This window comes from Ictalurus furcatus, chromosome 17, assembly GCF_023375685.1.
Source record: "Ictalurus furcatus strain D&B chromosome 17, Billie_1.0, whole genome shotgun sequence".
NCBI classification, from domain to species: Eukaryota; Metazoa; Chordata; class Actinopteri; order Siluriformes; family Ictaluridae; genus Ictalurus; species Ictalurus furcatus.
The window spans coordinates 21,384,114-21,398,724 of record NC_071271.1 but is presented as its reverse complement, the minus strand read 5'-3'; the positions used below and the strand labels follow the sequence as shown (position 1 = coordinate 21,398,724).

The following is a 14,611-nucleotide window of genomic DNA, read 5'->3' as shown; positions in this document are numbered from 1 at the left end:
CTATTTTACTGTTATTTAGTACATAACTCCACTTACTACACTCATTATTAATATTGATTTTGAATAACTGCATTACCTGAGCATTTTTAAACTTGTGAAAAATTTGACACTTAAATCACACTCCAAACAGACGTGAGTTTTCCCGTACAGATGTGCATTGATGGAATTTACATACGCATTAATTATACACGCACATAATTCTGGTAAACGTTTAACCGAGTGAGATTTTGACACAGAATCTATACGTTCATGTCAGTATAATTTCTCAGTAAATATTCTCCACTCCTGTTCACACTGCATTCCACGGGTCATTAATCTATATTTGTAAATATAGCATGCAGTCATCATGAGTGTATGGGATCATCGAGCACTTTACAGAGAAAAGTGATGTTACCTGACGATCTGCTCACTGAAGCCGTACAGGGTCACTGTTTTAGGATCGTGTTTGGGATCTGTGTACGCGCTAGTGCTACTGTAAATAAAATAAAATCAAGGAGAGAGATGATTCAAATAGGAGTGAAATGAATACAAATACATAAATCGGAAAGAACGGATAACGTCCTAAATAAAAACAAATACAGATACCAAAAATATTCATTGAATGTTTGTTGTTATTGTTTTAAGAGAGCTTTACAGAATGCTAAGTGTGTGCATCGGGATCCCGGAAAACGAGGGGAAACAAAAGGTTTTTACTTTAAATGTTGAGCTTTAAAGAACCACTCACAGAGGCTTGTGGGGAGGGTTGCCAGGTTTTGCCAAATTGCTACCCCAATTACGACTTAAAACTTTCCGATTTGCACTATATCTCTGCAATATATGGACATTATATGTGAAACCAGGCAACAGATATAAAAACAGATAATGGCACGGTGTTACAACCACAGATTAAAATAAGGTTTAAGGAACTTCGTGACCTCAGTTTAAAATGAAACATTTTGCTAAAGCTTGTCACTGTATTCCAGTACATATAATACACTGGAATCTCATTTTCAACAATGTGTTATATGTATTCTATGAACCATAAACTGAACAGAACTTACAATTGGTTGATTAAAATGTTCACCACTAAAGGTTCGCTGATGGAGCGTTTCTGGAATCTGCCAAGAGCCGAAGACATCGTCCAATCAGTCCCAAAGCCACTCAGCAGGATGATGTTATCCACCTGAGTGACAGAAAAAAAAAAAAAAAACCCACACAAACACGGATAAAATATTTTATCAAAGGTCATTTAAAAGTATTTAAAATATTAGGGTTCATATCAGAGACCTTTGATTTCTCCTCAAGAAGCTTTAAGAAGAAGCTATTGAGCGTTATCTTCTGAGATGAAGTTTCCACTTCCTGACAGACAGAAGACACCAAGTGTCATTAAATGTTGTTAGAATAAACGTGAACGCAAACATTTCAGCATTCCACGATCATCTACAACAGCACAAACATGAACGTTTCTGATTTTGACTCAATGTCAATGTAATTACCCGTTTCCTGGAATTGTGATAAACACAATTAAGTATATATGTCTTTAAAAAAATGTTAGAAATTAATAAAATTAAAAAAAAATAAACAGTTCTTGGTAGTCAAGTCAGATTTTTATACCAGACTACAACACAAAAAAAACATTTCTCGGATGAGAACATACACAAATATTTGAAGTATAAAGACTGACCGAGAGCAGCTTGGTCATTCTCCTCACGTTCTCCAAAAGCCCACCTGGCTCGATCTGGACTTCAAGAAAACTTTCGTAGTCTCCCAGGAGGAATTGTGTGTGCTCGCTGCAGTAGCCGATCATCATGGCCAGGAGCAACGCCGCCTCAGTCGACTATAAACACAGAGCCAGAGGACTAACTGAGTCGCATGTCCTCTGTGCCGGACATCCTCATCATGTAAATTTAAAACTAAAGTGTGTTCGACCAAACAGATTGTGAGTGACCATATGCTTTGATGTTTCAGGTTTACAAGGACATACAGCAAAACTTCAACTGTTGAATTATACAAATTATGGTGCCTTTTTAGACTTTTGTACAGTACATATATATATACATATATATATACACACACACACACACACACAGTAGTGGAAATAAGCATCGAATGCGTCAACATTTCTTTCAGTAAATATATTTCGGATGAGGCTATTCACATGATATTTTCACCAGACGTCAGTATTACCTCAAGAAATCCGGAAATATAAAGAATTCCCAATATTAAAGTCCATAAATAAAGTTATGTGTAATAAAGTGGAATGACACGGGAAAAAAGTATTGAACACGCTAAGAAAAAGCAGTTCTCCAAGGCAAGGTAAGGCAAGGTATTGAACACGCTAACTGAAATGTATTTAATACTTAGTGGAGAAGCCATTGTTTGTAATGACAGCTTCAAAACGCTTCCTGTGTGAAGAAATTAATGGCCGCATTATTCAGGTGTGATTTTTTGCCCATTCTTCTAAACATATTGTCTTTAAATCTTGTTCAATTGGATTCGAGTCAGGTGACTGACTGGACCATTCTAACACCTTTTTTTTTTCTTCTTCTCTGAAACCAATTGAGAGTTTCCTTTGCTGTATGCTTTGGATCGTTGTCCTGCTGGAAGTCCACCCATGTCTCATCTTCATCATCCTGGTGGATGGCAGCAGATTCTTCTCAAGAATCTCCCGGTAAAGAGCTTCTTCTATTCTATGCTATTCTTCTGACTCCCTGGTCAGAAGTCTTGCAAGGAGCTCCTGTGCATGGCCGGTTGATGACGGAGTGATGTTGCTTCCACTTGCTGATAATGGCCCCAATGGTGCTTACTGGAGGATTCAGAAGTTTTGAAATACGTCTTGTATCCGATTCCATCAATATGTTTTGGAACAATAAGGTTGCGAAGGTCTTGGGAGAGCTCTTTGCTTTTATCCATCATGAGATGTTTCTTGTGTGACACCTTGGTAACGAAAAGCCCTTTTATAGACCATCAATTTACTAACCCAGCTGATATTAATTTACACAGATAAGACGTTTAATTACTTACGGATTTCAGCTGGTTCCTTGCCTTACCTTGCCTTGGAGAACTGCTTTTTCTTAGCATGTTCAAAACTTTTTTCCCGTGTCTTTCCATTTTATTACACATAACTTTATTTATGGACTTTAATGTTGTGAATTCTTTATATTCACGGATTTCTTGAGTTAATAGTGATGTCTGATGAAAATTTCATGTGAATAGCCTCATCGGAAATATATTTACTGAAACAAATCTTGACACGTTCAATACTTATTTCTCCCACTGCATATAATATAACAGAAATATTATTTTTTAAGGCTATGTATGTATGGCTTGTGTTTTGGAAATAAAAGGAGTTCTTGGCATTAACACTAAGTTAGGGTTAGACTGTCCTTATTTTTCCTCACCGAAGTGGAGAGGTTTGCATTCTCTACGTTTCCATCTGAAGACTCAGGAGGGAGGCAGAAATCAGCCCCTTTCGGTCCACCAATATTAAAAGAGTCTCTGACGATGATGATTGTGTGTCCAGACAGAGGAGGGATGTTGTGCCTGCAGGAGATCTGTACGGCTTTGTCCAGGGCCTGACGGTAACGCTGCAGTAGCTCTGGAGTGCAGCGTCTCGGCCTGAGCAACAGAGAGAAAAAGAAAGGAGAGAGAGATAAGATGTCTATCAGGAAGCTTTTGGAAAATGCTTTCTTTCATGCTTAATCATGCACTGCACACTATATTTCTTCACTAAAACACTATGCACTTGATTCGCTGTGTCTGAGACTATTCCCTGTTCTCTATATAAAGTACACGAGTCTTCACCCCCTTGAATTTTCCACGTTTCACATTTTGTCAAGTAACAACCTGGAACTGAAATGGACATAATTCAGATTATATTTTATGAATCTACCCAAAACAGCCAATAATATTAAAGTGGGGGTGGAGGGGATGGGGAGTTTGAGGGGTTTAATGGATGTATTTTGTTTGACAGAACCCACTAAAGACACTAAAAGAGCTTACTGAATGATACTACAAGGTTTCATTGATATAGGATTTAAACATTGTAAAACAAACAGTTTAATGTTTAACGTGTAGTTAGCCACGGGGGTTAATGTGTCAGTTGGTTGCTAAGCCGTTGCTAGGTTACCATCATGTTCCAGGACAATGCTAAGGTGTTAGCAGGCAGTTTTAATAGGGTTTTCAATAGTATATCTGAATTAATGCAGCTTCAAACTGTGGGAAGGCAGGACCAAGTGAGTGATGTAAGAGCAATGCAGTGAAAGTTTTGCTTTTCAGTGTGACACGTTGTTATCAATGCACCACCTGTTTATTGAGTTATACATTTTTCACCCCTAGTGTGATTTCTTTTCTGGCATGAAATCTTCTCCAAATAAAGCCGTGAAAACATGCAATCTCTACTGAGCCCACAGTGCCCCCTGGTGATCGTTCATACCAATAACCTATAGCAGTACATCAAAGAAACGCAAGTAGCAACAAATTTTATATATATATATATATATATATATATATATATATATATATATATATATATATATATATATATTTTTTTTTTTTTTTTTTTTTTTTTTTTTTTTAAAGATCAAGACAGGAACATTTTAGCGAACAATCAGTGTTATGTACAGACCCGGCTTTCTGGTGCACTTTGAGTTTCGAGAAATAGACACCACGGACGAAAGGAGCCTTAAGTGTAGCCCGTAGCCTCTGCCGGGACGCTGTCGACCAATCGGTGCGTTTACAGTTTCTACTCTTTGGTATCTTTTTCAAAATCCCACGCAGGATTTCCTTCCTGCTGGTCTTCGCCTTCACATTGCCTGAAGAAGAGCAAAACACACGAAGAGCATGAGAAGTTAAAATAACAAAAAATGGACTGGTAAAAAAGTGGATTAAATAAAAAGTTAAAAATCAAGTTGATCAAGAGCGAGGTCAAGTGCAGTGTTGACGATCATTCAAAGACGATCTGATTAAAACAATGCAGATTCGCTTTTATTTCATCATTTATCACCACATTCCATAAAATTATCAGAATTAACACAGAATTATCACCATCACTATGGCTGTGTTTCATTCAGAACAAGTGTACAATACATTGAGTGCACTTCAGGACACTTCCTGAAAAGTGAGACTGGACTTCTTACCGAAATTGTCGAGCTCCATGATGACTTTATAAGCTGACAGGAAGCGGAAGGGGAGCTGCCGGCTCTGTATCACAGCTGACTGAAACCACACACACACACACACACACACACACACACACACACACACACACACACACACACACACACACACACCTCATTAATGTGTGTCAGAGAGAGAGAGAGAGAGAGAGAGAGAGAGAGAGAGAGAGAGAGAGAGAGAGACCTTTGAGCTCAGTCGTTTGAGGATCTTGTCGTGGTGTTTCTGGCTGATGCCCTGCATGATCATGTTCTTCAGGTTCCTCAGCATCGCCATGAACGGGAGAGAGTTATTATCTACAAAACACACAGTGCACTTCAATTCAGGATTTAATTCTGGATCCTGATTGGTCAGAAGGTCGTCAGTCATTTTCTATAACAGCAGCTCCGACAGTAGTGCAGCTGCGAATCACAGATTAGTATTAATGTGCTTGTTTGTTATCGTTTCTATAGTGACAGCTCATTCACAGGGACTTGTACGGTGGATGCTCTACATAAACAGATTTTTTAAATCTTGTGTAATCTTTAATAAGGTGAGGTTTTCTGTAAGGAGACCTTTATTTAGCATTTATAGAAGGAGTCTCCAGTGTCAGGGATAAACCGAGTTTTCTGAATCCTTCAGGACTTTATGCTTTGAGGTTTCTCAGTAACACGGCATGCTGTGTTTTTTGTCCTATTAACCTCGAGAGAGAGAATAAAGAGAGAGCTGGTGAGGGAACGACTGTTTGTAGCTGCTATAACATAAGTGAGAACAGGAACGAACTTTGTTTCGCAGCAAAAGGATGGAAAGTGTGATGGGTTGTTCCTTAATAAATCAAAATATATAATCAACCAAAAAGAAAGACAGACGGAGGGATATTATTATTTAGACCTATGAGTTTTTCCCAGGTGGCGGCGTTGTTTCCTTCCTGACTCAGTCTCGTCTCCCACGTCTCCACCTGCTTCAGTCTCATCCTCTGATTGGCTCTTTCACTCTGATAGACCCCACTGAGCCCACTGCGAAAGAACGCCCTCACATCCGCTGGGTACCTTCACACACACACACACACACACACACACACACACACACACACACACACACACACTCAATATATAGTATATATCCTTTACTTCCCATGTACAGAGTTCTTTTCTCATGTACATAAAGTTTCCGTGGCACCATGTGGTTTCGTTCTGTTTCAATTGTTAGTTCTTATGTTAGTCTCCGCCCCCATGCTGTGACTGGATAATTCTTCAGTGTTTTCACCTGTGTACTTACCAGTTTATTAAAACCCTGTTCAATTATGGTGTAAATAAAGACAGTATATTCTCCAAATTCTCACTGACGCTAACTCTATTCTATCCATCCATCCATTTTCTATACGGCTTATCCTACACAGGGTTGCGGGGAGCCTGGAGCCTATCCCAGGGTACTTGGGGCACAAGGCAGGGGACACTCTGGATAGGCTCAATCACACACATTCACACACTACGGACAATATGGAAATGCCAATCAGCATGTCTTTGGGCTGGGGAAAGAAACAGGAGTACCCGGAGGAAACCCCCGAAGCACGGAGAGAACAAGCAAACTTCGTGCACACAGGGTGGAGACGGAGGTGCGAGGCAAACGTGCTAACTTCATTAAGCTTCACTAAGCCACCATGCACCGTAAAATGCCGTCATGTGCCCGTTAGTCCTGTCTCCACACATACTCCCTTCTTGTGACTGGGTCCTCTCTCGAATATGTTCATCTGCTTGGTGTTTGTCTGCTCACTGTATGCTCATGCCTTGGTGTGTCTATATATTGTTGAGAGGGTTCCCGTGCCCTTCTGGGCCTGTTTCTGTCTTCTAGGTATCATCGCTTTTGTCCGTTGCTTCTGAAACCGACTTGGAAATTGCGACTAAATCCGACTACAACTGCGATCACAAGCAACTGCGCCCGCGCCATGCCTCTACCCTCTGCCCACCTGTAATGTGCACTATTCTATTTTAACTTCTGTTCTGTACTTGTCCTGAACCGCTTACAGCACTACAGTACATACTTTTTCCCAAGGATGCTCATGACGAACTCGGCCGGCTCTTTGATGTGGAGCCGTTTTATCAGTTTCTTCATGTTGAACTCGTTTTGTTTTTTATCCACCGCTGGTCGCTGGTCCATCTGCAGCTAAAGCCACACACACACACACACACACACACAGTCAACCAACAGCCCAAACACAAAACCCTCTACCTTTAAGAATGCAGTGATGCCCATTTGATTCCATGGCAAGGGGAAGTCAATAAGCAAGTGTTAAACAATATTGTAAACACAGCCACAGACTCCACTAACCAACCAATCAGGAAAAAGAAAAACACAATGAAACAAACGTCCCTGCAGACATCGGAAGAGGACGTGAAGGAAACACTTACATATGTTTTAAGAGCATGAGGTTCTGCTGCAACAAGTTTTGCCCATTCCTCCCATTTCTCAGGGGGCACATCCTGCCACACACACACACCCACACAGTGTGTCAGCGGGAATCAACATTGATAAAGCAGTGATCAGAACAGGAATATTAATGGTGGTGTGTGTGTGTGTGTGTGTGTGTGTGTGTGTGTGTGTGTGCGCGCACCTTTGCTTTGCGTTTTTTCTTGCTGTGTTTACAGCGGTGTTTGCGTGTGTTGTACTTGGCCAGCTGGTACTCGCTGAACTGCTTGAATTTGTCAGCCAAAGCCTTTTTCAGACACGATGGCAGAGACCTGCTGAAACACTGACACAACAAACCACAAGAAAAGAAACATAACTAAAAGAATACTGCCACTACTGCTATTATAAGAATACACTATACTATAATATACTGCTATTACACCACACACACACACACACACACACACACACACACACACACACACTATATAAGCTCTCTGGCAGTACAGCTTGCTATGCTATAACATGATGTCCAAATATTTTACTACAATATTGCTACTATGTGAGCACTCTATAGTTAGCAGTACAGTATGCTATGCTATACCATAATGTCTATAGTATAATAGACATAGATAGATTATATACTATACTAGTCTACTACTATATAAATTCTATACTCCTGCTACAGTATATTATACTCTAATGATGTGAATTCTATTCGATTTCATACCATCTTAGTAATGTACAGCTAATATACAATACTAGACTGACCTATGAATACTACACTACTATATTCTACTTATATAAATACTATACTGTAATATTTCATACTTTGTGATTACTGTACTAAATAGCAACTATAGCAGTATAGCGTAGTTTAATATACTCTACAATTAAATTTAATAATAATTTATAATAAAAAAAGGTTTGCTATACTGCTACTATACTGGATATTATAGTAGTATAATGTGCCTTACTACACTACTATAGTATTAAGTATGGTAAAGTACACTATATGAATATTTTACCGTACTATGCTACTATAGTACAGTAAGTGCTACTATATAAATACTATACTATATTATTCTGTACTGCCACAAAATATTTTGTAGTATCAGTACACTACACTATACTGATACTACAACACTGCTACATGAATATTATACTACGCTCATACTATACAATCCTCCACTGCACTTATACTATAATACTAAACAATACTATGTTATTCTACTAATGAACCACTAATACCACTACCATATGAACACTCTAAAAAGGCTCACTCTTACTGGGTAACGGCAGCCAGAGAAAACAAACATCATCAAGTAGTATAGAACGTGTTCGAATGAAAACTCCCAGCATACCGTGCTGTATATCCTCGTCACTTCTAGCCAATCGGATGGCAGCTGTATGGCGGAGCAGAAATACCTCCTCAGGTGCGGTTTAGAGTTGGGGAGGTAAGCGGCGAGGGCGAGCAAGAAGTTGGCTGTGACGCGGATGTTCAGTTCCTGTCTGGTGTAAACAGCCACCTGGTGCAGTAAAAGCAGAATTTCAATGAAAATATGCTGATTATAGCCCATATAGGCAATAGAGGATGTTACTCTCCGAAAATATACGTCCCCTGTAGACTCATCACAGACACCACACACACACACACACACACACCAAAGCATACCTTGAGCAGGAACTCAGGGTCACTTAGGGTGATGTCAGTGCCCAAGAGTTTTATTCCGTTCCACATAGTCCCATCGGAATCCCAGTCCGACTGGCCAGGAGAACTGGTCTTATGTACCAGGGAGCAGCACACGAAATTCAGCAGCTTATACTGATTGTAGAAAACACACACAGACCGAGTATAAGAAACAGTTTGAATGTCTTCTGTTGCTTGTAAGGAAAACCACAGTTGCTAGTCACATTCTCACTGAGAGGTAGACGGTAGAGCATCCAAGAGCTCAAAAAGGTCAGTGAACAAACAAAACTACAGACAACTCAGAGGAGGGTTTTGCATAACGTCACGACAGTCGAGACGAACTGAATGAGTTAAAACGCTCAAAACCACCTTCTTTTCCGTCAGTATTTCTGCGTGTTCGTCTGAGCTCGAGTCGAACTCTCCGAAACCTTCGTCCAGCTCAAGCGTCTGCGTCTCCTCTTCCTCAGTCAGCCTCAGATCCAGGACAGGAATCTCAGCTGGGGGCTCACGGTCAATCTCCATCTGTTTCTCATTATCCGAGGACTTGAAATGCACATACACAGACTTTACACACTCATACAGCATGTCACATAATCAGTTATATAATTAACTACATGCAATATTTAACAGACATATTATCATCAAGGATGCTCTCCATATACCATCATTACAGATCATATGACTGTATATTTTTACAAGTATTAGAGCTAATTCACAAGTTTTCCTGTAATTACTTTTTAAACCTGCGGTAGATACACTAAGTGTGTCATAGAAGATATTGTCATTTGACTTCTTACTTCTTAACATTTCTCAGTTCTCTGAGTGGAAACAATTTAGGGGAAGGCAGCTGGGATTACTCAGGAGTGACTTATAGTTATTTTGATGCAACGCATCATTACTCAGAAGAAAGTTATATATATGGAGTAACTAACAGGCACTCTGGAGTACCTTACTAACACTCCAGAAAAGCTTACTTAAAGTTACTTCTGGGAAACTACCAAGAAATTTATAGGTACTCCAAAACAAATTATAGTTCTGGAGTATCAATACTTCAGAGTAAGTAACTAGTGCAACTTAATTGTACTACTGAGCAAATTATCATTACTCTGGAGCAACTTAATGACACTCTGGAGAGACTTATTGGAACTTCTGAGCGCCTTATTGGTAATACCGAGTGACTTATCATAACTCAAGAGGGATTTAGTGGTACACTGGACCAATGTATTGGTAATACTGACTGGCATTTTTGCTCCACGGTGACTTAAGGGTACTCTGAAGCAACTTATGTGTATTAAGTTATTACTGGAGTTACTCCAGAGTTACTTAATAATACTCTGAAGCAATGTCTTGATACTACTGAGAGACTTATCATTACTCCAGAACAACTTTATGGTACTCTGTAGAGATTCATTGATACAAAGGAACTTATAGTTTATGTTTCAGTGTCATTTATAGTTACTTCAGAGTGAACTATTTATCCCATCAACATGTCAGTACTCAAGTTGCCTTATGTCTCCCTTAGATGCTCTAATTTATTTAAATATTATCTAAAAATGTATATTACATTTTAGCATGCTTTTTTTTCTCCAAAACAAGGTTTAATGCTGGTTCACGTTTAAATGTACAGGAGGTTAGATTAAGCCAGTAAGTTCTCCTAGGGGAATTAAAGCTGATGTAGGGGGTGTTGGGGGGGTGTTGGGGAGACGTACCTCGCTTAGCTCCTCACTGTATGATGTGAGTTCGTCAGTGGAGCACAATTCATCTTCCTCCATTTTTATATCTCCATGTTCACCACTCAGACATTTCTGAAATTCAGGACCAGTGGGTGGCTCTGTGCTTTGAATCAATGAGCTCAGAGGTTGAGAAGAGCAGAGAGAAGAGATGGTGTGAGGGTCGTACTTCAGCTGAGTGTTCTCAGTGCTGAGCAGAGGGGAGGACAGCAGGCTGGATGTCGTGGACAGCAGGAGAGAGGACGAGGTTGTGGAGGACAGGCTGGATGACGTGGACAGCAGGAGAGAGGACGAGGCTGTGGAGGACAGGCTGGATGACGTGGACAGCAGGAGAGAGGACGAGGCTGTGGAGGACAGGCTGGATGGACAGAGAGCAGGACATGACGAGGTTAGGTTCGCTGACAAAGGAGGATGGAGGAGAAACGACGAGGCCTGGGTCAGGATAGGGTTCTCCAGACTCTGACCAGTGCAGCGCGAGTAACGCAGAGCCTCCATATTGGCGCTCGAGTCCGAGTGAAGCGGTGTGACTTCCATCCTTTCTGGAGGAGCTTGTTTCTCCTACACGTTTCTGGAGATTAGAAAGAAAGAGCAAAGATCATATAGTAGGTGTATTTTGTCCGAGAGGGTGTGTGCATCAACGGTACAGTGAAGGAGTGGTGAAGACCTTTGGACTTTGCTCACCTGCCAGAGCAGTATGGTTATGTGCAAAAGTTTGTAGCCCCCACAAAGGTTTCTGGTTTGAAAATAAGGGAAAATGTACCTCAATGTTATAAATCCATCTCCAAAAAACAATGCAGAAAGATTTTTAAAAAATAAAATGTAAATTAAAATAAGCATCTTCATTGTGTCCTAAGGGTACATACACTTTTGCACTCTTGATGCACACACTGATTGACTGATACCACCGTAAACCCCACTGGGTTAAATTTATTTTATTTTTTTTTAAAGTATCATCATTCCTGATATTTTAGTTTTACAGACTTTACCATGTTTATCTTCTCATGTTTATAATTCTTTGAGCTTCATATTGTCCTTATTGTTTTTTTCTACTACTTATGAACTACACGTGCAATGGTCACACAAGTATCTTTTTAATGCACATTGGTACGTTTGTAAATATTACAAATTTGAAGGGGAAAAAAAGAGGTAGTAAAAAAAACATGCTGGAAGAAACAACAGGAAGAAAAAATACAATTTAGTCAATTTAGATCAGCTTGCTTTAAAAGCCAAAAAACACTGAATTTCTTTCTTAAAATGAATTTACAGTTTCACAAAACAGTGAATGAATATAAAGAAGTGGGCTCCTTTTTTAAGCAAATTGCTTTTGCTTTATACAGTGTCGGGCAATAAAGGGCTTTTATCCAAATGCAGAATTCGTTCAGCAGCACAATTTCAATTTATAGGGTTAAATGTCTTGCTCAAGGAACCATCAACGTCTCTCTGTCAGTCCTGGGATTTTATACATCACCACAACAAAATCAAAACTAATGAGCTCCCATTCATCAACATCCACTAATCCCTTTTTTTCTTTAGCGTTGCATAACTCTGGTCCTTCCAGTTTACTGTTCAAGCAAACGCTTAAATGTTTACCAACCTGCACAATGAAGCATAGGAAAGGTTTCTTTGTTTTCTTAACCCTTCTGTTGTGTTCCTCTCGTATTTGACCAATTTGCTATTTCCCACTGTATGGTTTATTCCCGCCTCATCTGACTGGTATGAAGCTTACTGACTTATGAATTGTGTTTATTTTACTTAAAAACGAGTAGTATAATTTTAATCCACCAAGGTTTATTCACGATAAATTCCAAAAAGGAATGTACATCTTGTGATAATGACTAGAAATGATGTGTCGATTATGATGTGTAATGCAATAGGTGATATTAAATATTTAGAAAAATGCTTTATAAAAACAGTTAAGGAGCCTGGTCAAGTCTGACTTAAAGCAACACAGGTTAAAGCCATGACTCACAACACAAGAGTTTAATCAACATTCAGCTGGAACACACCCTATGATTACTGAGAAAATGTGTGCATGCATATAATAAGAAGCTAAGAAGATTTCTGTAAAAACTGTAGTATAGTGTGAAGTGAGCTCTTCCTGCACCGGCGCAGGACATCCAATCAGCTTCGATTCAATTCACTGTAGTGCTTTTAACAATAGACTGTCACAAACATGCTGATTGTTTTAAAGATAAGCTGATTGAGAACTCATCTGCTGCTCGCACTAACAGCTCACTTCAAGTTTATTTATAATTTATCCATAAATAAGTCAGCGCTTAAGCTAAGTGATGTCTCCGATTAAGATTTCATTTCCTCCACTGTCTAAGCCAATATCATGCCAAAAAAAAAACAACACATTTTTTAAAAAATGTTTAAAAATGCATGTAACCGAGACACACCTGTGTTTTAGGCAAACTCGACCACCTGTGCGTAACTCCCTTGCAAACTGTGAATCCTGCTCAAGTCTGTAGAGTGAAAACTGATGTGATTCATTTCAGTATTAAATCCTTACCTTGCATATATAACTCAACTCTGAATACTCAGTCCACATTTTCTATCCCAGATTAATTACTCTTTTTTTTTTACCTTAAAAGGTTAGTGTTAAAGCTAACTCGGACACTTATACACAGGAAAAATCTTCCCACCACAGACGTGTGCACTACACCCAGGTGATTTATATATTCTGAATGGCAAACCCAGAGAATTGACTTAAGCAGCTGCATAACATAACGCAGCAGTTCTACAGTATCTAAGTGAGATTAAACACCAAAGCAAGGGTTAGACTTGGGTATAAATCGTCTAGACTTGGGTATAAATCGTCTAGACTTGGGTATAAATCGTCTAGAGTTGGGTATAAATTGGGTGTAGATTTTTCCATATGGAAATATCCACAGCAGCAGAAAGTGAGTCACAAGTGCAGAAATTTTCAAACAGGCGTTAGAAAGGCAGGGAAATGGTTGGATAGATAGCTAGATAAAGATGTAAGATAGATAAAGATGGTAGATAGATAAAGAGGATGGATAGATGGATAGATAGATAGATAGATAGATAGATAGAGTCACAGCATGGCACAACATACCGGAAGCATGATGTAAATATATACAGAATAAACGCAACGAAAAATCAACACAATCTCTTTGCAGTTGATGTTGGAATATTAACACGAAATAACTAGTACACCACACTTATTGACTTTATAACACCAGCTCCACTGTCACACCCGTATAAAACCTCAACATTTGGCTCATAGACTAATAGAGACATAAAGTTGACCGGGTAATGCATAAAACGTACAGTTTGTGGAAACTATGACGAACACGGAAGCAGAATAATGAAACTTACCACCACGTTAAATTGTCATTGTTCTTCTCTTAACCTGTGTTGAAGATTTCACTAGGGTTAGAGTTAGGTCACTCCACATTTCCTTATTGGCAGTACACCAACAAATCTCTTACACCGTAATGCACAATATATAAGAGAACTTGTGTATATACATATATATATATATATACATATATATATATATATATATATATATATATATATATATATAGATATAGATATATATAGATAGATATAGATATATATATATATAGATAGATAGATAGATAGATAGATATATATAGATATAATATGGGGGATAAATATGAAT

The 14,611-nt window shown here is 39.0% G+C and overlaps 1 protein-coding gene across 4 annotated transcripts in view; it reads right to left on the bottom strand.

The window, feature by feature from the left end:
- tep1 (telomerase-associated protein 1) overlaps positions 1–14,387 on the bottom strand; it is a 39,483-nt gene extending 25,096 nt beyond the window's left edge. For 2 of the 4 annotated variants that reach the window (XM_053646283.1, XM_053646286.1), the window contains exons 1-17: positions 14,302–14,387; positions 10,939–11,527; positions 9,599–9,772; positions 9,215–9,364; positions 8,904–9,068; positions 7,745–7,882; positions 7,542–7,613; positions 7,175–7,296; positions 6,025–6,182; positions 5,341–5,450; positions 5,118–5,196; positions 4,607–4,793; positions 3,381–3,597; positions 1,664–1,816; positions 1,267–1,338; positions 1,041–1,162; positions 395–472 (exon numbers count right to left, since the gene is read on the bottom strand). In XM_053646283.1, coding sequence (XP_053502258.1) covers positions 395–472; positions 1,041–1,162; positions 1,267–1,338; positions 1,664–1,816; positions 3,381–3,597; positions 4,607–4,793; positions 5,118–5,196; positions 5,341–5,450; positions 6,025–6,182; positions 7,175–7,296; positions 7,542–7,613; positions 7,745–7,882; positions 8,904–9,068; positions 9,215–9,364; positions 9,599–9,772; positions 10,939–11,493 — 2,552 coding nt within the window. In that variant the 5' untranslated portion in view covers positions 11,494–11,527; positions 14,302–14,387. Of the gene's footprint in view, positions 1–394; positions 473–1,040; positions 1,163–1,266; positions 1,339–1,663; positions 1,817–3,380; positions 3,598–4,606; positions 4,794–5,117; positions 5,197–5,340; positions 5,451–6,024; positions 6,183–7,174; positions 7,297–7,541; positions 7,614–7,744; positions 7,883–8,903; positions 9,069–9,214; positions 9,365–9,598; positions 9,773–10,938; positions 11,528–11,640; positions 11,693–13,358; positions 13,425–14,301 lie in introns of those variants that run through there. The other 2 variants (XM_053646284.1, XM_053646285.1) reach the window with 2 other exon arrangements.
- Positions 14,388–14,611: the final 224 nt, after the last annotated feature.